This window comes from Bufo gargarizans, chromosome 5, assembly GCF_014858855.1.
Source record: "Bufo gargarizans isolate SCDJY-AF-19 chromosome 5, ASM1485885v1, whole genome shotgun sequence".
Taxonomy (NCBI): domain Eukaryota; kingdom Metazoa; phylum Chordata; class Amphibia; order Anura; family Bufonidae; genus Bufo; species Bufo gargarizans.
In genome coordinates this window covers 77,722,525-77,749,896 of record NC_058084.1, presented here as the reverse complement: position 1 = coordinate 77,749,896, position 27,372 = coordinate 77,722,525, and the positions used below count along the sequence as shown (strand labels likewise).

The 27,372-nt window shown below is 45.6% G+C and overlaps 1 protein-coding gene across 2 annotated transcripts in view; it reads right to left on the bottom strand.

Annotated features, from left to right (window-relative positions):
* The window catches only part of RIPK2 (receptor interacting serine/threonine kinase 2), a 91,568-nt gene that overhangs the window by 62,423 nt on the left and 1,773 nt on the right, over positions 1-27,372 (bottom strand). For both annotated transcript variants that reach the window (XM_044294829.1, XM_044294830.1), the window contains exons 3-6: positions 17,128-17,281; positions 16,066-16,221; positions 8,278-8,429; positions 5,177-5,226 (exon numbers count right to left, since the gene is read on the bottom strand). In XM_044294829.1, coding sequence (XP_044150764.1) covers positions 5,177-5,226; positions 8,278-8,429; positions 16,066-16,221; positions 17,128-17,281 — 512 coding nt within the window. The remainder of the gene's footprint in view (positions 1-5,176; positions 5,227-8,277; positions 8,430-16,065; positions 16,222-17,127; positions 17,282-27,372) is intronic.

Genomic DNA, 27,372 nt, shown 5'->3' with positions numbered 1-27,372 from the left:
AATGAGTGAACTTTGATTGGTTGTTGGTGGCTCCGCCCACCTTTCCTAACCTTGAAGTGGCAAGACCCAATGACCACATTTGTGATATTTGAGGTCCATTACATCAATAATGTGACAATGGCAGCATTTTTTATTTTTCCCATTTAAATCTAAGAAATTTGATTGGCTGTTTTTGGTCCCACCCACTTTTCTGAATTTTTATTCCAGTCCTCCAGTGACCAACTGTGCCAAGTTTGAGGACCCTGCCATTAACAGTCTAAGTGCAGCGGCAGTTTTAAATTTTCCCATTTAAACAAATAGCTGAAATTTGATTGGCTATTGAAGACTCCGCCCACTTTTTTAAAATACATTTTAACCCCAGACACCCATTGACCCACGGTGCCAAGTTTGGGTATTCTGGCTCAAATTAACTATGAATAGATCAGAGAATAGGTCGGCACTACTCCGACACTCCTCCACAAACATAAAGGGAACCTTTTTTCTCCCTCCTATGGTGATGAACCAACGGCTTACACCAAACTTCGGCGGTGCTCAATCTCAATTCAGTCCAGAAAACATGCAAATATGAAGATCAGAGACGGCACTCACCAGTTCAGTTCGGTTCTTTCTTTATTGCTTCACACAAGCATAAAACAGGTAAGAAGGCGGTAGGGGCGCAGGACGCCACACAGGCACCATGAGATGACCCTGGACGGCCATCAAGGTTCGCCTTATGGCGCCTGTATGGTGTCCTGTGCCCCTACCGCCTTCTTACCTGTTTTATGCTTGTATGAAGCAATAATTAAAGAACTAAACTGAACTGGTGAGTGTGACTGAGAATGACAGATTTTTTTAATTTCTCATTGAAGTCAATAGGGAAAATCCAGTTGTTTGTGGCTCCACCCACTTTTTAGTCCCCGAAATGTGACAGAAATTTTCAGGTTGACCCCATGGCTAAGTGACCCAAGTTTGGTGAGTTTAACTTCAAAGCTGTACGAGTGGCAAAAGATTACAATTTTCCAATGAAAGTGAGTTCCTCGGGGGGCCGCCCTACGGGAACAGAGGGTTGCATCGGTTAACAAAGCGCAAGCAACCTATTCGGGTATGTGCCGAACAAGTGTGCAAAGTTTCATAACTGTACTCCTAAAACTGTGGCAGGAGTAGCGTATAGAAAATAGACACATTTTCATTGGCCGTTGCTAGCTCCGCCCACTTTTGGATGTCCCCCCCAAATTTACAATTTTACTCGGGTTGACACCAACAATATGTGGTCCTAGTTTGGGGAGTGTAGCTTCAAAACTGTGCGAGTGGGAGTGATTTGAAAATTTCCCCTGCTAAAGTCAATGGCGAAAAAGGGGTCTTCGGTGGTCCGCCGCAGTGGCGCGGAGGGTGGGATCGCTTATTAAAGCACAAGCAACTTACTTCGCTATAAATCGAATATGTGTGGAAAGTTTGGCGTATGCACCAGCAAAACTGTAGGAGGAATAGTGTATAGAAATAGAGGAGGCGCTAGGAATAATAAAACGTAACTAGATGGGGTCTTTTTTGATGAAACCACAGGATGTTGGCTTGAAATCTGATTGGCTGTTTGTGGCTCCACCCACTTTTTAAAATTTGAACCTAAGTCACCCAATGACTGCCTGTGCCAAATTTGAGGACCCTGCCATTAACAGTCAAAGAGCGGCAGAAATTTTAATTTTCCCATATAAAACGAATGGCTGAAATGTGATTGGCTGTTAAAGGATCCACCCACTTTTAAAATTGGACCTCCACAGCAGCCCACCCGCTTAACTTTGACCTTTACAGCAATATTCCCCTTTAACAGTGACTTTCACAGCATACCACCCCCTTGACAGCGACCTCCACAGGGGCCCGCCCCCTTAAAGGGGTTATCCGAGTTATTTTTTTGTTCTTTCTATGTTTCTAAGCAAATGTAACAGCTTTCCAATTCACTCACTTTATCTCCAGTGGCTGGTTTCTGAGAGTTCACTGAGGGTCACATGATCTGTGATGTCAGCTTCTCTCCCTGCTCTGATAATGTTTGTTTACAAGACTGTAAACGAGATATCACTGTGCTGGCCACGCCCCCCCCCTCCCCTTCACTGCCGTCTGATCTCTCTCTTAAGATTCTTAACCCCTTCAGCTGCACAGACTGCAGGCAGTGACAATTCTGGGCAGTGACAATTCATTCTGGGCATAGGATCTGACAGACTAGAGAGAGCATTGCACACGAAGGTAGGGGGAAGATCCTGTGTGTATTAGCAGTGTCATTATACAGCTAGGACTTGTAGTTCTACACTTACAAGTTGCTGTTTTCTCCCAGCACTCAGGGCAGCTCTTGTATCCACTCCCTTAGCAGTGTCATTATACAGCTGGGAATTGAAGTCCTACACATACAACATGCTGCTGTTTCTCCCAGCAGGCAGACATGTCACTCAGGGCAGCACTCCTTTAGCAGTGCAGGGGGCGGGGCAGAGATTGTTTTTATTGCATGTAAACAAAGGGCCAGAAGAGAACCAGAAAATGAGGAAATATATATATTTTTTTTGCCTGAAATTTGCTTAGCTTAGTTATATATTGCTGCCCATCAGATTTTCAGTGCTATATAATTTTTCATAACTCGGACAACCCCTTTAACAGTGGCCTTTACTGGATCGGGGGCGTGTCCTTTTGAACAGCTCACTCTAAGACAGCAGCACTGTGATGTCTGAGTGTGAGCTGCAGGGAATAAGTCACCCTCCCTCCCACCTCTGCAGATGACAGAAGTTGATTTTTACCTTAATTTTTTTCAATCCCTGTCGGCTCAGGAGTGGGAGGGGGCGTGGCCTAACCAGATCAGGGGCATGTCCTTTTGAACAGCTCACTGTAAGACAGCAACACTGTGCTGTCTGAGTGTAATCTGCAGGGAGAAAGTCACCCTCCCTCCCACCTCTGCAGCTGACAGAAGTTGATTTTTACATGCATTTTTTTAAATCCCTGTTGGCTCAGGAGTGAGAGGGGTGTGGCCTAACCAAATAAGGGGCATGGTTTAGCGGGACCTGGAGGTGGGGTTTTAAATCTTTTGAGGGTGGAAACCTTGTGGGAGGGGGTGTGTCTGGCCTCCTTCCTGCAAGAGTGATGCCCCTCTGGGCACCTTACTGGCTCATTTGCATACCAAATAAACTGTTTCTATCTTCTGAAAATCCATCTATTGCTGGAACAAAAGGCACATCTGGAAATAAGCTACTAAGTGCTATTAGGCCATGCCTTTACTTCAATAGCAATTATCCTTCTGACAGATTTCCTTTAAAGCTCTCCTAAAGCAGTGAAGAAAAAATGACTGGGTTGTTATGGAAACCTGGAGTAAAACTGTATGTAGAGGCTGAAGGACTTGCGAGCTTCTATTGGCTGATAATGGTCATGTGACCAAGCTTCTATTGGCTAATGCATTTTTTTGGGAATATCTCAGGAACGGTAGGTCCTAGAGAGCTGCGGCTTCCTTTAGCGGACATACATACATACATACATACATACACTCAGCTTTATATATTAGATAGAATATATATATATATATATATATATATATATATTTACATATAGAACTGATTACCAGTATAGGCTCCAATTATGTACAACAGCGTCTCTCCCACAGAAGGAGGGAGAGGTTGTATTGTTGACCAGTTTCTATGGCATCTGTGCTGGTGAGGCTACGCTATTCCATGGTTGCCTTACAATGAAGCACCCCTTGCCTCCTGCTGCTGTTCTACGCTTTGATTGCAGGTGTTGTCAGTCTTTGTCATTTGATACAAAACACACAGAATGCTGTATTAGGGATGTGGTGATAAACCATCCACCTTACCATCATGTACTGCTTTACTATTTGCAGAAGTGAAGAATAGTTTGCTGGACGCCAAGTTTACATAGTTGTGTACACTGCCTGCATAGAAAGGAATTTCTGTTTCTACTGACTCAAGCAGTGGCGTAACTAGAGTTCTATGGGCGCCAGGGCAAACTTTGACTTGGGCACCCCATTCACTATAGGTTTTAATGCATTGCAGTACAATATTAAATAGAAGAGGTAGGTGTTTTTTTATGCCCATCTTTGTATATATTTCATTGTTTTACCCCTCTCTGTATATATTTCATGATAATAAAGGATTTGCTGCCAGTGGGCCTGCCCTCATATGGACGGCGCAGCCCCCCCCCCCCCCCCCCCCCATGTATGAAGCCGGTGTGTGTGCATACATAAATAAATAAAAATACTTACCTACTTGCCTACTCTGCTCCGCTCCGGCCGTCTGTCAGTACAATCCCGTCATACCCTCTGCGGCGCTGTGTCATTTAGTCATTCCGAGTGATCCCGTGAGACCTGTGACCTCAGCACCGGGTCTTGCGTTGTCACAGCTGGTGGCGCAGCACCGGAGAGGGTAGGTGGGTATGGGTTATTTAATCCGTGCTGCTGCCGCAGACTGATCCAGACCCATTCAACTTGAATGGGTCCGTTATTTGTCTACACCGCAAAAAAAACAGAACAAAGAAGGCAAGGAGAGAAACCCCATGGAAGCACTCCGTAGTGCTTATGTGGGGTTCCGTGCCTCCGTTCCGCACTGCTTCTTCTGGATTGCGGACCCATTCAATTGAATGTTCCCCCATGGCAGATTTTTTTTTTTTGCAGAAAATCAGTTCATGCATCAAAATGGGGTTGCCCCTGCAGCATGAGAATGGATTTCTGCATACCTTTTTCAGTTGATTGTGACAGTCACAGAAATCCCAATGTGAAATAAGACACATTGAAGGGAACCTGTCACCGGGATTTTGTGTATAGAGCTGAGGACATGGGTTGCTAGATGGCCGCTAGCACATTCGCAATATCCAGTCCCCATAGCTCTGTGTGCTTTTATTGAGTAAAAAAAATGATTTGATACATATGCAAATTAACCTGAGATGAGTCCAGTACATGAGATGAGTCAGGGACAGGACTCATCTCAGGTTAATTTGCATATGTATCAAATCAGTATTTTTACAGAATAAAAGCACACAGAGCTATGGGGACTGGATATTGCGGATGTGCTAGTGGCCATCTAGCAACCCATGTCCTCAGCTCTATACACAAAATCCCGGTGGCAGGTTCCCTTTAAGTATGTACCAAAAGTTAGAAACATATGACAACAAGTACATCAGCGTTACATACATCAGCTTGTAATGATCTGGTTCTTACCTTCATATGGTTGTTTTCTTGAGAGAACTTCCCACATAATAATCGAATAGCTAGAATATAAAATGAACATGGCGCTCCATTATTTATACTCATCACAACGTGGATCACAGCATAGATTTCCAACAGCTTATATTTCATGGAAAAACATGTCACTTAACGGGGTTGTCCCACCTATACTTTTACGGCATAGCCACATGATATGTGATAAATATCATAAATATCCAGAAGGGACAACCCATTTAAAGGGCATCTGGCAGCAGACTGGCTGACCTGTTACATGTGTGCTTGGCAGCTGAAGGCAATTGTTTTGGTCCCATGTTCATATGTGCCCGCATTAGTGAGAAAAATGATGTTTTAGTATATGAAAATGAGCCTCTAGGAGCAACGGGGGCGTTACCGTTACAACTAGAGGCTCTGCTCTCTCTGCAACTGCCAGGCCCTCTCCACTTTGATTGATAAGGCCGTACAGTGAAAACGTCATCACGCTTGGTTGGCCCTGTCAATCAAAGTTCAGAGGGTGCGGTAGTTTCACAGAGAGCAGAGCCTCTAGGTGTAACAGCAACACCCCCATTGCTCCTAGAGGCTCATTTGCATATAGTAAAACATAATTTCCTCAGCAATGCGGGCACATATGAACATGGCACCAACACAGATGCCTTCAGCTGCCAAGTGCACATCTAACAGGTCAGCCAGTGTCATAGGTACAAAACTGCTGACAGATGCCCTTTAAGTGCTAGGCACAACATACTATGTGATATACAGCCATTCTCCAACTCATGTTCTTTCATCTGCATCTGTAAATCAAATGACATTACATCCAGTCTCAAAGATTGTGGAACATTTCCGAATAGACCTCAATCTCTTGCTCACAGGTAATAATGCCAAATTGTACTGGTTGAGAACAGGGTAGATAGAGGCAACCTACGAAGCCACAAGCAGTTATGTTTAGGGGCACAGCTATAGGGGTTACAGCAGTAGCAGGTGTACAAAGGCCCTAGTGTCACATGAGGGAGACACCAGTATTGCTAGTAAATGGAGTCTTTCACCTAAACTGACCATTATAGAACACTAACACCATGATCTGCATGATAGTCCCCATATTGGAATGCTACTTACTGTATAGCTGTCCGTCGCTTATTTTCGCTAAAAAAAAAACACTTTAATTCAATATGTTAATTAGCTTCTGAAGGTACCCAGCGGCGGCTTTCGCCGCTGCCCAGGCCCCTTGTTGCTTTTCATATGAAACCCCTCCCCTTTCACCTCTCAGGCCCACCCTAGGTTCTTTAGAAATCCAGCGCCAGCGCCGTTCACAAGATTCGCTGCGCCTGCGCACTTCATTCCCCATTATGGGCAGAGGCACAAAGCCGGCTAGATGTACGGGCCGGCACATGCGCATTAAACGCTCTTGTGCCTCTGCCCATAATGGGGAATGAAGTGCGCAGGCGCAGCGAATCTTGTGAACGGCGCTGGCGCTGGATTTCTAAAGAACCTAGGGCGGGACAGAGGGGTGAAAGGGGAGGGGTTTCATATGAAAAGCGACGAGGGGCCTGGGCACCGGCTGCTTAAACGCCGCCCCTGGGCACCTTCAGAACCGAATTAACATATTAAATAAAAGTGTTTTTTAGCGAAAATAAGCGACGGACAGCTATACAGTAAGTTGCATTCCAATATGGGGACTATAATGCAGATCATGGTGTTAGTGTTCTAGAATGGTCAGTTTAGGTGAAAGACTCCCTTTAAATGATACATGGTAGGGGACTAGGAATGAGCGAACCCGACGGTTTCAGGATCGGCGTTCGGGCGGTGGATGAAGCGCGGAATATAACGGAATTCTATGACCGAATGCAGAACGGAAGCCTTTAAGAGGCATTTCGTCATAATAGAAGTCTATAGGCAGCATAACGGATCCGTCTGGTTTCTGCTATGCATGACGGAAAACAAAATCCTTTTCTGCATAACGCAAACCAAACGGATCCATTATGCTGCCCACAGACTTTTATTATGGCAGAATGCCTCTTAAAGGCTTTCGCTTTGCATTCCGTCACGAAATTCATAACGGAATTCATCTACCGCCCGAACGCCGAACCTGAACCTGAAAATGCTGGGTTTTAAATTTATCCTGTAGACAAAGATAATACAAGGCACTTACTAATGTATTGTGATTGTCCATATTGCCTCCTTTGCTGGCTGGATTCATTTTTCCATCACATTATACACTGCTAATATCCAGGGGTTACGACCCCCCTGCAATCCAGCAGCGGTGGTCATGCTTGCACAGTATAGGACCATGGGAGTGCGGATAGGCACTCATGCGCAGCAGCTCCTGTTCTGGCCACCTTGCGTCTGCGCTGCAGCAGTGGCCGTAACCCCTAGGTATGAGCAGTGTAATGGAAAAATGACTCAAGCCAGATAGGAGGCAATATGGACAATCACAATAGATTAGTAAGTGCCTTGTATTAAGTTTCTCTACAGGATAAATGCTATTTGCTGAAGTGAGACAACCCCTTTAATAAATTACCACTCTGTTTATTGAAGATGACTTCTAGTCTTGGGTTAGGTTAGGAGGTAGAACTCGTGTACTAGGGGATGGAATAGCGATCAGTAGAAAAGAAAAATAGCGGCATAGCAGTAGGGATTTTTTTTAGGCCTCATGCACACAACCGTGCTGTTTTTTGCGGTCCGCAAGTTGCCCGTGTGCCTTCTGCAATTTGCGGAACGGAACAGGCGGCCCATTGTAGAAATGCCTATTCTTGTCCGCAAAACGGACAAGAATAGGACATGCTATATTTTTTTTGCGGGGCCACGGAACGGTGCAACGGATGCGGACAGCTGTCTGCATCTTTTGCGGCCCCATTGAAGTGAATGGGTCTTCACCCAAGCTGCAAAAAATGCGGCTCGGATGCGGACCACAACAATGGTCGTGTGCATGAGGCCTTATGTCAAGTTTTTCTGGTGGAATTTGGTTTCAAGTATGGCACACTGAGTTTTCTCAGTACACACTGATGGCAGTAAGATATGTAATTAATATGAATAAAAAATAAATTCATCCAGAGCATTCCCTCTAAAATATCAAATTCTAAGTCGTTCTCCTCTACTCATACCTGTACATATCATGTTTAACACTTTCTCGGCTGTTTTTGATGTTAGGCTCATACATCTCTGGGGGCATGTAAATAATGGTGCCTCCTGTTGAATTCTGGTCACTTACTGACAGTGACAACTTGCGCCATTGTGAAAAACCAAAATCAGCTATCTAAAATGAGAAAAAGGAAAAAGCTGGGTTTGTGATAGGTTTAAATATAATCTTGGCATGGCGGTGTAGATTGTCTACATAATTCTTAAATATACAGGCATTGCCAGTAGGGAATTGCACTTTAAAGCAGCGGAATAATTATTGTAAAAAATTTTATGTATTTATTAAAGCGATTCTGTCCCCTGGATTCTGCCAATAGAGCTGCGGACATGCGCTGCTAGATCACTGCAAGCACATCTGCAATATACATTACGCATAGCTCTGAGTGCTTTTATTTAGGAAATAAACCTATTTTATATATATATATATATATATATATATATATGTAAATGAGGCAAGGGGCTGTTAGTAACATTTCCGGAGCCCAGCCACGCCCACTGTGAAGGAGCCCAGCACCACCCCGCATCCTCCGAATCTCCTCCTTGCTCCCTGAGGTCACCAAGTTAGAGCGCCGTAATTTCGCGATTGCGCTAGAACGTGACATGTCAGTGCCGGCATAGTGTTCCTTCCGTGTGCTGGCATCAGCCTCAGAGAACGAATTGCGCATGCGCTAGCTGCGAGATTACAGCGCTCTAACTTTGTGATGTCCGGGAGCGAGGAGGAGATTCGGAGGATGCGGGGCGGTGCTGGGCTCCTTCACAGTGGACATGGCTGGGCTCCAGAAATGTTAGTATCAGCACCTTGGGCTCCTTACTTGCCTCATTTACATATATGTAAGGGTCAGCCCCTAGAATACTGTTCTTTGCACAGATATCTTACAATATGGTGTTACATAGACTGTGATGACTTATTTCAGCCACTAGAGGTCACTGTGGCTCTGAGTAAGAGGAAGCTGAACTGTTTCTGAGATGCCCAAGAGGTAGGAGGAGCCAGAAGTTCCCGGGGTTTGAGTCCTGGCTAGAGGTGGGAGTGCCCTGAGAGCTGGGAGAGGATGGCTGCCATGTTAGGAGCCAAGTAAATGCTAGTGATGGGACATGGAGCCTGACTGATGGGAGTCCTGAGAAGCTGGCTGTGCTGGAGACAGGCCAAGATAGACTCGAAGTGCTGCAGCTGTGACCCAGAGAAAGACTGCAAAGTGTGTTACAGAGGAGTGGGACCGTGTGTAGAGACCAGCCGGATCCTTCCTGCCAGAGGTGGAGAGCTGCATCTGTTGTGACCAGAGAGAGAGAAAGACAGACAAGCAAGCGACCGGACCTGGAGCCAGACTGCATCCTTTTGGATCCAAGAGAATCTGCAGAACTGTGAGTGGCACCGGTGCTTATCTGTGATAGGTTATAGAGTCAGGGACTTAGTCAGTGCGCTGTAGAAGCTTCTTCTGGGTAGCAGGGCTAGATAGGAAATTGGTAGGGAGAGTAGCCTGCAAGCTGACTGTTTGCTGTTTAGCTTATTCTGTGTCTATGCAAAACCTCATTACCACTGTTGTTGTGTTATGTTCACCTGTTCATACCATTCCTGTCATTGACCCATTGTGCCGCTGGTGCGGTGGTACTGTATTGTTACTCAGGTTTTCCGGCTGTTTCATTTTGCTCCTTAATAAAGCCGGCTTTTGCTTCAGTCTTTGTCCGCTGTACTGTACTTGAATCCTGCATTGCGGTCTCTCCCTCCTCTGACCGCTACATATATATATATATAAAATCGTTTTTATGACTAAATAAAAGCACTCAGAGCTATGGGGAATGGATATTGCGCATGATCTAGCAGCACATGTCCGCAGCTCTTTAGGCAAAATCCAGGTGACAGAATCCCTTTAAAAAGTGTGAGAGTGGCACTAAAAAAATGAAGCAAGTCGCACTAATTTCCACTGCTTCGATTCTGATCCCCACCATGCCCTCTCTGGTCTCTGCTTCCTGTTGACGAACAGGAAATGACCGCTCGGCCAATCACTGACTGCAGCGATGACCCACCTCAGTCAGTGATTGGTTGAGTGGACTTTCCCTGTCAGTGATTGGTTGAGTGGACTTTCCCTGTGAGTCTAGGGGCACCAGGAGTCAGAGACCAGGTGGGGCCTGGATAGTATGGGAACGGGAGCAGCAGTGGACCAGTGGAAGTAAATAAGACAATTTGTGTTTTTATGCCACTCTCAGCCCTTAGAGGGAATCAGTCAGCAATTTTTACAATTCTAAACTGCTGACAGCACTAGCCAGCAGCTGGGAAGTGCAGTACAAACATCGTTTTATCATCATGTGGAGTGAGAATATGAACATTTATTCTGACTGATTCTGCCACATGTGCTCAGGATCAACCCTATTAACCAGTCACACTTTTTGGTAGGGATGATACCTGTTTTGTGAAAATGATACCTGTCACTAAAATCCTCATTCACAAGAGCTCAGTTCATCAAGGGAAGGGGCCTAGTGCACCTCAGCTTTCCAGTGCTGTCCATGCCCCTTGGTGAATGGTGAATGAAATCTCTAATTTGCAGAAAGAGTCTTTTTTTCTTGAAAATGCCTCAGACCCCATAGACCCTACAGGGAAACTTCCCGGTGGGCCGGTGCCCAGGGGGCCTCCCAAGCCTTCCTTTCTGACGCTGGCTGGGTACATAATGAGCTCTCAGCGCTAATTAACGCTGTGAGAATCAATTACTCATGTACCTGGCCAGCGACCACACATGCCCTGCTGTGGCCCACATCTCACCACTTAAGTCCCCTGCTCCATATCCTAATCAGAGAGAACTGGAGCAGGGCAGAAAATGGCAGCTATTGATGACCACCACAGAGGGACAGCTTTTGGGGCTTGTTTGTGGTATATGGTTCCGAAGGAACAGTATTTTGTACTATGGTATTGATGACCTCGCCTATTTGTGTTTCCCCACCTTCTGTCAATATGGACCCGACTACAACGTGGGGCCACTTTTATGATTTTTTTTTTTCCAGGGCCACTTTAAGTTCTCAGCCCGCCCCAAACTGGATGTGATCGCTAATAGGGAACATGTTTGTTTAAGCTGCCCACTGAGGACGCTTGTTCAGACGCCAGCAGAAATGCGCCTGGGCTTTATCTCTGTTATTTCTAATTTATAGAATAGCGTTTGTCAGGGTTTTATAGGGCCACTAAATGCTGCTCTTCCCGGGGCAGATGCTCTCCAGAGGTCAGTGCAGGGCTTGTTCTGTAGGGATGGTCAGGTTTTTTGTTTTGTTTCACCAGTGACAAACACGGGCACATTTCCCTCTCACCATTTATGACTGACTCTGCAATGTATGATTGACTCCAAGATGTTGAAGCTTTATGGATGTATGTTGCTGATTGTGAAGGATTTCACCCTGTCTGAACAGTGAAGACATGTGGGCTCACCACCTGGAATTTTGATTCTTTGAATGAATTCATCTTACCTGACCAGTGGTGGTGGGATTACTTGATATGATACAGTATTGCATCATGATTCTGTGTTTTGATTCATGTTACTTTTCCCTACTGTGTCATTTATTTAGATACATTCATAATTAGGCACATAGTGTTATCTTGGTAGCACTTGGCAGTTGTGTGGCTTTGATTTATTTAGCAGATTGTTACCCAAAAGTGGATGGATTTGAGACAGGAAAAAGGGCTTAAATACCCCAAATTGACCTGCTAAAATGCTGATATGGCTTTGATACTCTTTGAATCTAAGCTGTGCCCCCAGAAGCTATGCACTAAGCAAAAAACACAAAAATAAATGGGGGTTATTTATGAAAGGGGTTGTCGAACCTGGACATACCTCCATTTTCACCCAGGCAGCCCCTCTGACTTGAGCATCGGAGCAGTTTATGCTCCGATGCTCTCCTTTGCCCTGCACGATTTAGCGCAGGGCAAAGGCATTTTCAGGAGTTCTGGTGATGAATCGGGCTCTCAATGGGGCTGCAGTAAAACGACTAGGGCATCACTAAAGCCCGCCCATTAGAGCCAGTGACGTCACCGAACACACTGCCGGGCAGAAGCTTCCACTGGGCAGTGTGTTATTGTAAACAAAAGAGCCCTTGCCCTGTGCGATCTAGCACAGGGCAAGGGAGCGCATCGGAGCACGAGATGCTCCAATACTAACATCAGGGGGGCTGCCTGGGTGGAAATATGGGTATATCCGGTTCAGCTCTGAACCCGGACAACCCTTTTAAGGCCTCTTGCACACGGCCGTTGCCCCGCTGTGGCCGTACTGCGGCCCTCATGCGGCGGGTCTACAATACACGGGGCACCAGCCGTGTGCATTCCGCATGATGGATGCAGACCCATTCACTTAAATGGGTCCGCAAATCCGGAGATGTGGTGTGGAACGGAAGCACGGAATGGAACCCCACGGAAGCACTACTGAGTGCTTCCGTGGGGTTCCATTCAGTGTTTCCATTCCGCAAAAAAAACAGAACTTGTTCTATCTTTTTGCGGAACGGGCGGCTCGCGGACCCCATTCAAGTGAATGGGTTTGTGATCCACATGCGGCTGGCCCACGGTCAGTGCCCGTGCATTGCGGACAGCAATGTGTGCAAGAGGCCTAAGACCGGTGTTTTAGATGCCGGTCTTAATAGGCACTTTAGCTGGCGGAGGATCTGCTGGCCCACTCCCTTCCCTGCCCACACCGCACTCCCTTTTTGAGACCTGGTGTGAGCGGGGAAAAAAGTCACAGATTGCGGCAAAAAAACCTTTGAACCGCAATATGCGCCAAAAATAAGCCTAATAGACTTATTTCTGATAGTAAATGACCACCAAAATGTTTGTATTAATGCCGGTTGTGCAGAAGTGGACTTCACCTATAGCAGTTTTTCTCAAGTCCTAAGTGTGGCTCTTGGTACTCAGACACCTACAGGACTTACTGAACTACACAACAGCCGGACAATAGCAGAAGCAATAAATATAATGCATGTATTACTACTGGCAGCAAACAAAACAGTAAAAAAAAAAAAATCAGTGGATGACAGGAACTTAAAGGGAACCTGTCACCGGTATTTGATATATAAAGCTGAGGACATGGGTTGCTAGATGGCCGCTAACACATCTGCAATACCCAGTCCCCATAGCTCTGTGTGCTTTTATTGTGTAAAAAAAACTGATGTGATCTATATGCAAATTAACCTGAGATGAGTCCAGCGTGAAGGAGCCCAGCACCACCCCGCATCCTCAGAATCTCCTTCTTGCTCCCCGATGTCAGAAAGCCAGAGTGCCGTAATCTGGCGATGTGCGAGCTAGCGCATGCGCAGTTCCTTCCCTGAGGCTGATGCCAGCACAGGGAAGGAACACTATGACGACACTGAGCATGCGCTAGATCGTGCATCGCAAGATTACGGCGCTCTGGCTTTCTGACGTCGGGGAGCAAGGAGGAGATTCTGAGGATACGGGGCGGTGCTGGGCTCCTTCACGCTGGACTCATCTCAGGGACAGGACTCATCTCAGGTTAATTTGCATATAGATCACATCGGGTTTTTTTTACACAATAAAAGCACACAGAGCTATAGGGACTGGGTATTGCAGATGTGTTAGTGGCCATCTAGCAACCCATGTCCTCAGCTCTATACATCAAATCCCGGTGACAGGTTCCCTTTAAGTTCCTGTCATCCACTGATTTTTTTTTTTTTACATCAAATCCCAGTGACAGGTTCCCTTTAATGCTGAGGGTCAATGATCTACAGTAGATCCCTATGAACAGAAATCCTGCAATACTGAACTGACCATAACTGACTTCAAGTCAGCACATCAGCCAGGACAATGCAACTGCACAGCTAAACACCGAACCTAAACACAGCAAGAAAGACTGTGAAAATGCAGAACCCAGAATATACGGCAAACACAACTGACCAAAACACACAATCATGGAACTACAGATCCCAGACTACAGAACAAAGGACAAACTATCTGTAAGTGAATGTACCTAGCAAGCGCTATACCCAACAACCAAAATGGAATAAGGCTACGATACATAAAGGCTAGACAATCATCAACTTCACTCTAATCAACCAGGCAAAGGTAGGCGATAACCAAACTCCAATTCAGATGCAAGGCAGCTGCATAGGAACTGCCCAAACAAACTTAGTAACTAGATGAACGTGTAGCAACAGGGGAGGCATGTGGAAATTCAAGTGAAGGATAACCACTTAGTATACATTTAGCCTAGCATCTGCGGCTTTGAGAGTGTACGGTGCAGCCGGACTAGAGCGCAGCCTAAGGGGAGGCTGCCATGATAAGTTTAGGGGACGGCGATTTTAATAAGGGCAAGAAAAGGTTAAGTCAGGAAGGGGGGCTGGGTTAGGTGAGGGGCGGAGCATTAGGTTTTTAAGGGGGGAGTGAAGCGGGAAAGTAGGCGCCATTTTAGAGCAGGAGAAACTCCCGCCCACCCTCCCATGGTTTGCGGTTAGTAGGGGGGGGGGGGGGGATTGTGTAGGATAAAAAAAAAGGGGGGAGGAATGTTGCTGAGTTATGCAATTGTTTGGGTTATTATTGTAAACTTGAATTTTGTCATAGCAGTCTGGCGGTAGGAGGTCCTGGAAGACGGTGGTAGGGCTTGGTGTTTGTGGATGGGAGGGCCTCAATTGGTGGGGCTGGACTCCCAGGTATGGAAAGTTGGTGGGTTTCAGTGGGGTGACCATCACTCAGTGTCTCCGAGCTGGAGTGATACGGCTGGAGGCAAGGTGGCTTGACCGGGTGTTTGGGGCATCAGCTGGAACTGGTGGGCTTCTAGGACCTCCTTCGTCAGGTCTAGGATTATATATATATATTTATATTGGAATTTTATGTTATGTTTGTATTAATAAAAGACTGCTGTGGCCATTTAATTCCAAGATAAGGCTCCGTGTCATTCTTGGTGGGAGTTTAGGTTAGGGTTAGGGTGAAACAAACATAGGAATGTGGTGAAGTGAGGTCCCAAGGTAATTCCCCAATAACCTTATCATGTACAGAAGTTGTCTGGGCTGCTATTATTCTTGCTATTCTGGGCCTCCTCAATCTTTACATTCTCTTCATGAAATTTTGTGACTAATAATGAAGATAAATGTGGCAGTTGGTCTTGCCACAAACTTATTTAAAAAAAATCACCAAACCTCACCCTCTGTAAGTAAAAAGGAAGTAACAAGTAAATTTCATTCTTAAGACGCGACTTGAAGGTGAAACAGTTGGTAATTCTGTTGCCTAGACTGTTCAGCATACTGTATAAGGAAATTCCATTTCATATATGGGGCTTGACTTATTGTAGACCAGTGTTGTATGCCAGTCTGTGATAACTTCATGAGCTGCTGTAGACTGCGCCTAATTTATGAAGTCATATATTAGGCGCTGCTTTTGGTAATCTGCGCACCTGAACTGAAATCTACGCCAGTCCCTAGAGGCTCATTTGCATATATTAAAACATCATTCAGCAATGCGGGCACATATGAACATGGGACCAACACGGATGTCTTCAGCTGCCAAGCGCACATGTAACAGGTCAGTTTCATAGGTACAAAACTGCTGACAGATGCCCTTTACATATACAGATATAGACTTGAATAGGTTGTTTAACTGTAAAGTTGCTCTTTTTCATATTACTTCTACATATCTCATGCGGGTTATGTGTCAACCGTGGACATGGCTAGCTCAGTTTTTGTACAGGTTTTGCATTATTTTGTAAATAAATTTATGTTTGAGTTTAATGGCTTTTGCTAGCATTTATGAAAGCATTACAATTTATAAAAACAATTGAACTTACCTTCACATGAAATTCACTGTCCAGCAAAATATTTGGTGTCTTTAAATCATGGTGGAGCAGTGGAGGGGTCATATTATGCAGAAAATTCACTCCCAATGCAATCTCGTAAAGGATACGAAATCTTAAGGGCCACACAATCTCTGGAGAGGGGTTGTCCTGAAATATTGACAGTAGAAAAACTGACCAAATGTATCTCACTGGTTAACCTATGTATATTTATAATATGTATTGAACAACTACTTTTGTAATTGTTCCCTCTACACCAATGAAGAAGAGACCAGTGATTCAATGTCCATCCTTGTAATCGACATTCGACCTCTGGTAACAAATTACCAATACCCACATCGGACTGTAGTTCCATCTTGGACATTAAAAATAAAGCCCCAGGTCTACAACTTTCAAAGAAATTCATCAGTTTCTGATTGGTGAGGGTCCACCTAGGACCCCTGCCGATCAGCTGTTTGAAAAGGCACTGGAGCTCACAGTAGCGCCTTCTCTCAGCTCACTGAGCATTGTATAGCGGCAGTACTTGGTATCGCAGCCCATTCACTTAAATGGGGCTGAGCTTTGCCTAGGCCATGTGACTGATGAACGTGACGTCACTTGGCCTAGGCTAAGCTGTGAGAAGGCCGCAGGGCTAATATGAGCGCCAGTGCCGTCTCTAACAGCTGACTGGCAGGGGTTCTGGGTATCAGACCCCCACTGATCAGATACTGATGACCTATCCAGAGGATAGAACATCAGTTAAAAAGTCTCAGAAAACCCCTTTAATTAAAAGTGCTATATGAGATTAGAAAACCACATTTGCTTTTGTCCAGATACAGAGCCATCCGTTGTGTCTGATATTTCAGCTTACCTCCATTTAGAGAAGTAAGGCGGAGCTGCAATACCAGACACAGCCTACGGACAAGAATGGCGCTGTTTCTCAGTTTTTCTAACTGCAACAACCCCTTTAAAAAAATTAGAGCATAAAAGTCACCATGACTAGGCCACAATCATTTGTTAGGAATGGTCTGGTCAGAACAATGTGTTAGGCGCAGGATCCTGCGCATGTACACCTACCTCGTGTAACAGCTGGTTTAGTGATCCGTTCGGCATGTACTCTGTCACTATCCCAATGTTATCTTCCTCATTACAGATTCCCATGATTGAAAGTATAAAGCTGAATCTGGCTTTGTGCAAAATTTCTGCTTCTTTTAAGATTTTCTTTCTTTCTCTGCAGGAGACAAGTGACCAGAAGAAACCGTAAGGGCTCATTCACACTTGTGTATCACTATACAAATCCCATACGGATGCGCAGTATGGATCTTTTTTCACCATTTGTTTCTGAATTGTATACATTTTTATCATTGATACAGAGGCGACATGCTGCACAGGGCCGCACAGCACACTCCATCACTCACAATGGTCCTTGCTGCGGTGAGGAATCGCAATTTCAAATTAACCTATTATTATGTTTTTGGAGTGTGGGAAGAAACCCATGCAAACAGTGGAAGACCGCCTAAACTGCAAAGAACCTGCCTGGACCTCAGTGCTGCGAGGTGACGAGTACTCACCACAGAGCCTCTAGTTTTGTATTTTGTTACAAGTTTTTGTGATGTTAAGGAATTACGAATGATTAAAAAAAATGGAACAAATACGCACATATGAACTATGCAAATACGGAACCAAATGGCTTCCATGGGCTCGTACAAGTAAGTAAATTAAGGAGTTACTAGTTACTGTCACCTACTAGAAAGTAGACAGGGTCCAGTTACTACAGCAGAGCTGGCCATACACTTGAGGCAATGATAGGCCATTCAGTAGTCCATGGGATCGTTCGCATGAGTAATCCCACCAGCAACATTCTAGACTAACCTGGCTAACCAAGCAGTCGTCTCTTACAAAACTGATTTCCTGGTCCTTGAGCACAATGGCAAATGATGAATCCAGATTTGACCAATCATACCATACACATGGTGTTTCAGCCAACAACGGAAGACACTTTCCAATGTGGCTGATCACGTTTTCCACAGACTAAGTTTATCATTGGCCATCATCTCATTCGGTCTAGCTTTCTACACAATGGTTAACAAAAATGGCTAATATCAGCTATTTAGGCCGGTTATAGTCTTGTGTATGGCCAGTGACAGACGTGAGGTGAACTCTATATGGCTACGGTACAGCCTTGGTATTTATCATGTACCTGACAGACCGCATTCATTTACAGTTCTATCTGCCCTAAGCTCACCCTATATCTTTAGAGAGAAAATGCCTGTATTTTTTAAGCCTCAGCTCAAATTGGGACAGGAAACCCATTGTCCCGTTATATCAACTTATCCCCAATCATTGGGGCTCCTACCGATCATAAGAAGAAGAATCATCTGTGTTGCAATGTTTGAATGGCTTGGCAGATGCACACTCATCTCTGTGGGGCTGCTGGAGATAGCTGAGTCCTTATACTTGTCTATCTCTGGCAGTCTGGTAAAGATTGATGGAGTGCTAAAACGCCGCACCATTCAAATGGCGGAACACAGTCCCCAGGCTCTGTTCACACTTCCATTGTGTTTTTTATTTTTCTCTGCTTGTTCTTAGGAGAAGAAAATTGAAAACGATGGAGTCTCAGATCTGTCATATTGTGATAGAAGGACTAGGCCATATGGTACAAAAGTAGTAAGACCATAGTTTTTGGACAGGACAACTTTACTAGAAGCTTTAGAATCTTTGAACAGGAAAGCACAGTATTGTACTTGAAGGGAGTCTGTCACCTCATTTTCACCAATATAACTAACAACACTGCCCCATAGAAGATTGCAAACTCTTTCCAAGCACACCTGTGTGTACTGTGTCTGTATTTCATGTCCAGGAAAAGCACTTTTATTCTGCTGAAAAACAAGCTCCCAAGTGCCCAGCTGAAAGTGAAAGTAAAAACAGCTTTCACCTCTGACTTGATTTCTAACGGCTATATCGTCTGATATAGTGGATATAATGCCGTGGTATAGTTTTAAAGGTTGCAAGCCAGCTTTCAAACAAGGTCAGGTTCATATTTTCTATCTGGTACCAATCCTAAGATTGGAGCAGCTAAAGCAGCCTGTTCCGTGATATTTCCCTACCCTCGTCACTTCCTGTTGTGACGCGGCCGCACCGGACATGACATTCCCAGCTTTGGAAGGAGGTGTGCCGCGCCGAGCAGGTGCACAACGACAGGGTAGGGAAATTTCTCACCACAGTTGGGGGAGTGCCACACTGCGCAGGCGCATAATGACGGGGTAGGGAAATTTCACACCAAAGTTGCGGAGAAGGAGCCACCCAATGCGCTTGCGCCTTACCTCTCAGCTGGACACCGGCCGACACTGCGCATTTTGGGGCGGGTCCTTTCTCTGCCCCCCCCCAAAACTTAAAAAAAAAATGGAACCCCCGAGGCTCACAGTAGTATTGACCTCATTGTACAACCTTCACAGGAGTTTTGTACAGATGTGTGCCCCCTCTTAGTAGTTATGCCCACATTGTGCCCTCTCACAGTAGTTATGCCCTCTCTGCCCCTTTCACAATTGTAATGTCCTCTTTGTGCCCTCTTCACAGTAATCCCCATTGTGCCCCCTTCACAGTAATAATGCCCACTGTGCCCCTTCATAGTGATAATGCCCATTGTGCCCCCTTCACAGTAATAATGCCCATTGTGCCCCCTTAATAGTAGTAATGCCCACTGTTTTAGTAATGCCCTCTGTGCCCCCTCCATAGTAGAAATCCCCATTGTTCTCCCTTCACAGTAATAATGCCCACTGTGCCCTGCCCCTTCACAGTAATAATGCCCTCTGTGCCCGCTCCATAGTAGTAATACCCTCTGTGCCCCCTCCATAGTAATAAAGCCCTCTGTGCCCCTCCATAGTAATAAAGCCCTCTGTGCCCCTCCATAGAAATAAAGCCCTCTGAATAAAAAAATAAAAAAACAACAACATAGAGTAACTACTCACCTTGTCCCGTTCCTGAAGCTCGCATACCTCTCTTCCCTGAAGACACAGATCGCTCTGCAGCACTGTGTGGGCGGAGCTTATGTAGATTTCTGGGCTGCAGGCTCCACCCTCACATGCTGGCAGCGGGGAGAAGTCTTCCTGCTTCACCATTCTATGTGCCGCTGGCCTGAAGGAGGGGAGGAGCACTGGGAGCTGTGCGCTGAGTGACAGGACCCAGCTCCCAGTGCTCCAGCAATGAGCGCTTCCATCTGTATTGATGGAAACACTTATTGCTTCTGGCACCCCCCTGAGAGCTGGCACCCGAGGCGGACCCCCCCCCCCCCCAAATAATGGTCAGATATAGTGTTAGGCCTCTTTCACACTTGCGTTGTCCGGGTCCGGCGTGTACTCCACTTGCTGGAATTACACGCCGGATCCGGAAAAACGCAAGTGTACTGAAAACATTTGAAGACGGATCCGTCTTCAAAATGCGTTCAGTGTTACTATGGCACCCAGGACGCTATTAAAGTCCTGGTTGCCATAGTAGTAGTGGGGAGCGGTATACTTACAGTCCGTGCGGCTTCCGGGGCGCTCCAGAATGACGTCATCCATGCGCGTGGGGCGCCCTGACGTCACTCTGGAGCGCCCCGGGAGCCGCACGGACGGCAAGTATGCTGCTCCCCACTACACTTTACCATGGCTGCCAGGACTTTAGCGCCCCGGCAGCCATGGTAACCTGTCAGAAAAAGCTATGCAAAGCTATGCAATGCGCCGAAACGACGTTTAGCTTAAGGCCGGATCCGGATCAATGCCTTTCATTGGGCATTAATTCCGGATCCGGCCTTGCGGCAAGTCTTCAGGATTTTTGGCCGGAGCAAAAAGCGCAGCATGCTGCGGTATTTTCTCCGGCCAAAAAACGTTCCGTTCCGGAACTGAAGACATCCTGATGCATCCTGAACGGATTTCTCTCCATTCAGAATGCATTAGGATAAAACTGATCAGGATTCTTCCGGCATAGAGCCCTGACATTCTTCATGCACACACAGCTTATTCTGAAGTCACCTAAAGTAACAGGAACACTTTAAGTGCAAAGTGATCAGCAGTCTTTGGCCTCATGCACACGACCGTTGTTTTATTCCGTGTCCGTTGTGCCGTTTTTCATGATTTTCTGCGGATCCATTGATTTGCCATCCGCATCCGTGATCCGTGGCTCCAGTCCGTCAAAAAAATATAACCTGTCCTATTATTTTCGCGGAAAACGGTTCGCGGACCCATTCAAGTCAATGGGACCGCTAAAAAACGCGGAGGCACACAAGATTGTCATCCGCATCCGCGCGTCCGTTTTTTTCCTATCATTTGCATGGCAAACCTGTCTTAGACTTTTTTTTACATTCCTTTATGTCTGGTGGTCCTACAAAAATAAAGGAAGACACACAGAAACGGATCACGGAACCCCATTTTGCGGAACGGAACACAACAACGGTCGTGTGCATGAGGCCATTGTCATATATATATGGAATCAGCGATCACACTATTGATGGAATATTTCAACAGATTTGTGTTGTCTGCAAATTTCCAGCTGTACTCTGAGGATTCTGCCTGATGCAGCGTGCTGATTGTGCTGATTGTGTCACGTCTTATCTTGTTCCTCCCTGTTCTTCAACCACATGTACTCATGCTTCCTGGAAGAAACTGCACACTTAACCATTTGACCACACAACCGAATATTAGAGGTTATTATAAAATATTAGCCACATAGGGAATAATAGATTTATGAAAGGATCCATGGCAACGGCAGTTTTGATGTTGCAAAACCTGAGGTTTATTAGGCTGACACTTTTCTGACCTACTCAAATGTGTTATAAAAAGTAGGCATAAGTCAGAGTCTGGCGGCATAGATTAGTCTTTGCGTGGTCACTGGGGGAGAGGTTGTCACACGGCTTCTGTGGTACACCACAATTAATGCAAGTCTCCCTATGTGCTCTGCAGTAGAATGCATTCAATTTATTACAAGTGATAAGCCATAGTAAAGCACCACAATGCAGCATAACCATTCTTTAAAGTTAAAAGGATTTTCTGAGACTTATATACTGATAACCTGTTTTAGAAGGTGCCAGACGTTCTGTGAGCACTGCATCCTTTTCCCTTCTCATTAAGCACAGCGCCGTACATTGTATAGTTGATGTCCTTGGTATTGCAGCTCAGCCCAATCTCCTTTATGGGGCTTATCTGTTCCTTGGCCATGTGACTGATGAACATGACATCACTTAGCTTAAACTAAACTGAGAGAAGGCTGCGGTGCTACTACTAGCGCCCGTTCCTTCTCAAACAGCAGATTCGCAGGGGTCCCGAGTGTTGGACCCCCACCGATCAGATACTTATGCCCTTGCCACTTTCCAAAAGGGGTTGTGATGTTGGCGGGACCATCAACCCTGACAGATTTATCATTTTTTACAAAATGTTTCTAGTGTAAATGAGGAATAAAATCAACTACGAGATAAATGTAAATTCCGTACAGTTTATGACGAGTCATGCGTATCTTCTGGCTGTGCAGAGGTTATCAAGACTGGCGTAGACGATGCTAATCTTGATAAATCACCACCATAATACTCTGTTCACACCTACTGTCAACTTCTGTTTTTAATGCAACTGTTATTTTAGCATAATAGAATGCATAACTCTACTTGTATCCAAAGTTCTATCAGATCTTTTAGTGTCCTCTGCTAGGCCATAATACCGGAGCAACACGACCATGACAACGTGGGAGTCACACAATAACAATATGATATCTTAGCAGAGTTGTCATCAGTCACTAGGGTGGCCACTGGCTTCACCCTAGAAAGCCGGACCGGCCCAAACCACACCCACAACGCCCCAAACCACGCCCCCATGTCAGTGAAGCCACGCCCCCGCCATCGGCTGGAAAAAACACGGGGGAGGAGGGGGGAGGAGAGGGAAGAACTTTGTGAATGAAAGGTGAGCGGGGGAGGGCGCTTCTCTTCCCCTCAGTCATCCACAGGGAGCCATATCTGCGGCACTAGTGACTGACTGGGGGTGAGAGAAGCCTCGGTCAGTTGCTGCAGCTCACGCTCAGACAGCACAGTGTTGCTGTCTGAACGTGAGCTACTGAAAAGGAGGACATCCCTGTGTCCGTCCAGGCACTGCGCCAGACGGAGGACAGGGAGCCTGAAAACCGGACGTCTGGCCACCCTATCAGTCACAGTCACCCAGAAGTCTTGTGTAGAAAATGCTCTGCAACTAATGGTGACCAGAGCGGACCTTAAAGAGGACCTGTCACCTCTTTTGAAACCTCTTGAAGTAACAGTAGTATAATCAAATCTTTCCAAGCAGCTGTGTCCTCCTCCTCTAGCGGGGGTAAACCTTTACAGGCAGCTATCTCCTCCTCTAGCAGGGTAAACCTTTACAGGCAGCTATCTCCTCCTCTAGCAGGGTAAACCTTTACAGGCAGCTATCTCCTCCTCTAGCGGGCGTAATCCTTTACAGGCAGCTATCTCCTCCTCTAGCGGGCGTAATCCTTTACAGGCAGCTATCTCCTCCTCTAGCGGGCGTAATCCTTTACAGTCAGCTATCTCCTCCTCTAGCAGGGTAAACCTTTACAGGCAGCTATCTCCTCCTCTAGCAGGGTAAACCTTTACAGGCAGCTATCTCCTCCTCTAGCGGGCGTAATCCTTTACAGTCCGCTATCTCCTCCTCTAGCAGAAGAAGCTGTATCCTTCACTTTTAGCTTGGCAGAATGTTACACCAGGAAGTTGGATTACATGGCATTAATAAAATTCAGGTTCTTGGCAGGAGGTGAGGAAATTTTTTGCAGCTGAATATTTACTCCTTTTGTATTCTTTGGGCCAAAAACTGATTTTTTTTTTCACCCCGAATCCTGACCAGATGTGAGCACAAAGATCCATTTTGGCATTTAGAAGCAGCTCCTCCCCTTCACATTTGATACCTCCCAGAGAAAAAGTGGATCTCACCAGATTTTCACCTTACTCTGCTATCATGAAAATAATACCTGTGTCCCTGTAATATTGAGGGAAACCATCTGATTTGCTAATGATCTGTATTTGAGAAAAGTCTTATAATTTCATCTTTGTGTTTTGCGTAGATCAGTCTTTGATTTGGATGGTGTCCTGTACAGCATCTTCAATCAAAGTCTCCCTTTGTTGACCAGATGCTTCCCAAATATTACTGAAATACAATTTTCTAATAATACAGTGCCCAACTAAGGCTAAGTTCACATCTTGTTTTTTTTTTTTATATACCTGATGTATACATTTTTCCATAATAAAGTTTGAGTTTGCGTAAGGCTACTTTCACACTAGCGTTCGGGCGGATCCGTTCTGAACGGATCCGCTCATATTAATGCAGACGGAGGCTCCGTTCAGTACGGATCCGTCTGCATTAATAACTTTAAAAAAATTCGCAAGTGCGCAAGTAGCCTGCGCGGATCCGTTCAGACTTTCAATGTAAAGTCAATGGGGGACGGATCCGCTTGAAGATTGAGCCACATTGTGGCATCTTCAAACGGATCCGTCCCCATTGACTTACATTGAAAGTCTGGACGGATCCGCACGGATCCGCACGCCTCCGAACGGCCAGGCGGACACCCGAACGCTGCCAGACTGATGCAGTCTGAGCGGATCCGCCTCCGTTCAGACTGCATCAGGGCTGGACGGCTGCGTTCGGGTCCGCTCGTGAGCTCCTTCAAACGGAGCTCACGAACGGAAACCCGAACGCTAGTGTGAAAGTAGCCTAAGTTATCATGATTTTACCGACGGGCAAATCAATTCTAACCAAATTGATGCAGTAGCAGAAGCTGTTAGAAGGGGTCGTCCCCACAGGTGAGTAAGCACCCACCTGTCTGTTGATTGACAGGGCCGGATAACTAGTTGGGGGCCCTGCTGGGTAGAGGTGCATGTGTTTTGCAAATTTGAGATTCGACACCTGCAACACTACTCTGAACAGCGGCACAGGGCCAAGGTTGGCAGGGCCGGGCTAGATATCTGGCCCTGTCAATCACCAGGCAGGGTGCTCTTCTTCATTTGGGTGGACAACCCCTCACATGTGAAGACCTCTTGCTAATGAGACAAACTAATTTGTTAGAATCATTTCACTTATCCCTATATCATTTATTTTCAAAGTCCTGAAATGCATAGTCTACTACACTTTTTCTTTAATGATTAGATTTTTTTGTGAGGCAAAGGGGTTAAAAAAGTAGCAATTCTGTCAGTGTTTTTATGTGGTATACTGTGCATGACATTTTACCTTTAAGGCCCCATTCACACATCCGCAATTTTATCCCAGGACACGGAGGCTCATATTGCTGTCTCTCTCTTTACTGTGTTTCCATAGCAGCAAAGAAAAACACTTTAAACATGCAGTAACTATGGCAACAAGCCCCACCATGTCACTCCCAGTGTCCATATAACCCCTGGTCACACTGGAGCAGTCCTCTTTCTTTGCTGCTCCAGTTAAGTATACATAGCAGTTTTTCCTTATGCCCTGAGGTGTTCCCTTTTGGGCATTCCTTAGGGCATGGTATCTCATTATTGTGATATATCGTGTGATATCTTCTGTTTGGTAACCTGAGGGTTGTCCTGACTTATATATGTTATTCGTTTACTTATAGTTATATATTTTTCTATCTGCCCTTTCAGCTTGCCTCTCCTCTCCCCGCCGTTTGCGGTGTTTCTGCTCCGGCTGGGGAGGAGTGGGCTCTCTGTTCTTCATTCTATCGTTGTGGGGTATTACCCTCTTACCCCTCGTTGTCCCCAGGCCTGCGCTGCTTGCCCGCACTGCGGGGAGGAGGCGCCGCCATTTCGCGCGCTTCTTCCCCTTCTTCTTCTCTGTTCTTCTCCTTCTCGCGAGATCTCGTGTGTTAACTGCGGCCGAGATCTCGCGGGATTTCGTGCGGTGCCTGTTCCGGAGCGATTCTCTGCCTCAGTCGCGTCTCCTGCAGCGCCGGTCCTGGTCTTATTACGGTCTGTCTTTCGACTGCTTCTTCTTTCTGCTCCTATAGGGTGACTAACCCTCAGCCTCGTCAGTGCTCACTATGTCACGCCATTCCCGATCCTGGTCCCCTAATGTCGGCCCCCCTCAGAATCTGGAGTCCAGGGGCCACATGTCTCCCCCATCCAGGAGCTCTAGTGACCCTACCAGGGACCCTCCTATGGTGGATATTCAGAGAAAAAGAAAAAAAAAATTCTGCCTAATTCTGCAGTTCAGTACAATTAAAGTGATACCAAATTTATAGTTTTTTATGTTTCACTTCTTTGGCACCATAAAACTTTTCTTTTTGTGTGTCAGCCTATTCTATGGCCCATAAAATATTTATTGTGTGGGGTTTGTTTTTTATGGGACAAGCTGTAGTTCCCTTTGATGCCATTTTACGACACATATGACATTTTGATTACTTTTATTCCATGTTTTGGGCGGCAAAGTGGCTAAAGAATAGTAATTCTGTCAATGTTTTATGTTTTTCATGGGGTTCAGTATAAATAACATGTAATACAATTACGATGATGCCACATTTAGACAGTTTTTTTTTTATGGTTTACCACATCATAAAATGACTTTTTTTTTATTTATTACAAATCATTTGATCTTTTTGTCCTACCATATTTTAAGATCCTTAACATTTTTCTGTCGAGACATAAGAAATTGATTGTTTTTTTGCAGGATGAGCTGTAGTTTATACTGGTGCCATTTTGGGGTATATATGACCTGTTGATTGCTTCTTTTTACCCTTTTTTTTTTTTAGAGGTCAGGTGACCAAAAATAGCAATTTTTCACATAGCTTTTTACAGCGTTCACTGTGAGAGTAACATGCTCATTTTTAGGCCTCTTGCACACGAATGTGTACTGGCTGTGCCCGTGCTGCGAACAGCAAATTGCGGTCTGCAATGCACAGGTACCGACCGTGGGCCAGCCGCATGTGGGCCTATTCACTTGAATGGGGTCCGCGATTCGTCCGTTCCACAAAAAGATAGTTCTATCTTTTTGCGGAATGGAAGCACGGAACGGAACCCCATGAAAGCACTCTGTAGTGCTTCCGTACCGCACCGCACCTCCGGATTTGCAGACCTATTCAAGTGAATGGGTCCGCATCGGTGATGCGGAATGCACACGGCCGGTATTCCCTGTATTGCGGACGCACCATATGCGGGCTGAAATACGGCCATGGGGGACACGTGGTCGTGTGAAAGAGGCCTTAGACTGGGTGGTTGTTGCTGACGCAGTGATACCAATTATGTCTAGTATTTTGTTTTCCAGTTTTTCTAGTAATAAGGAATTTTATTATTGGAAAAAATTGCATGTTTTTTAAATAATTTTTTACAAATCCTCTTCACTTTTTTTAGTG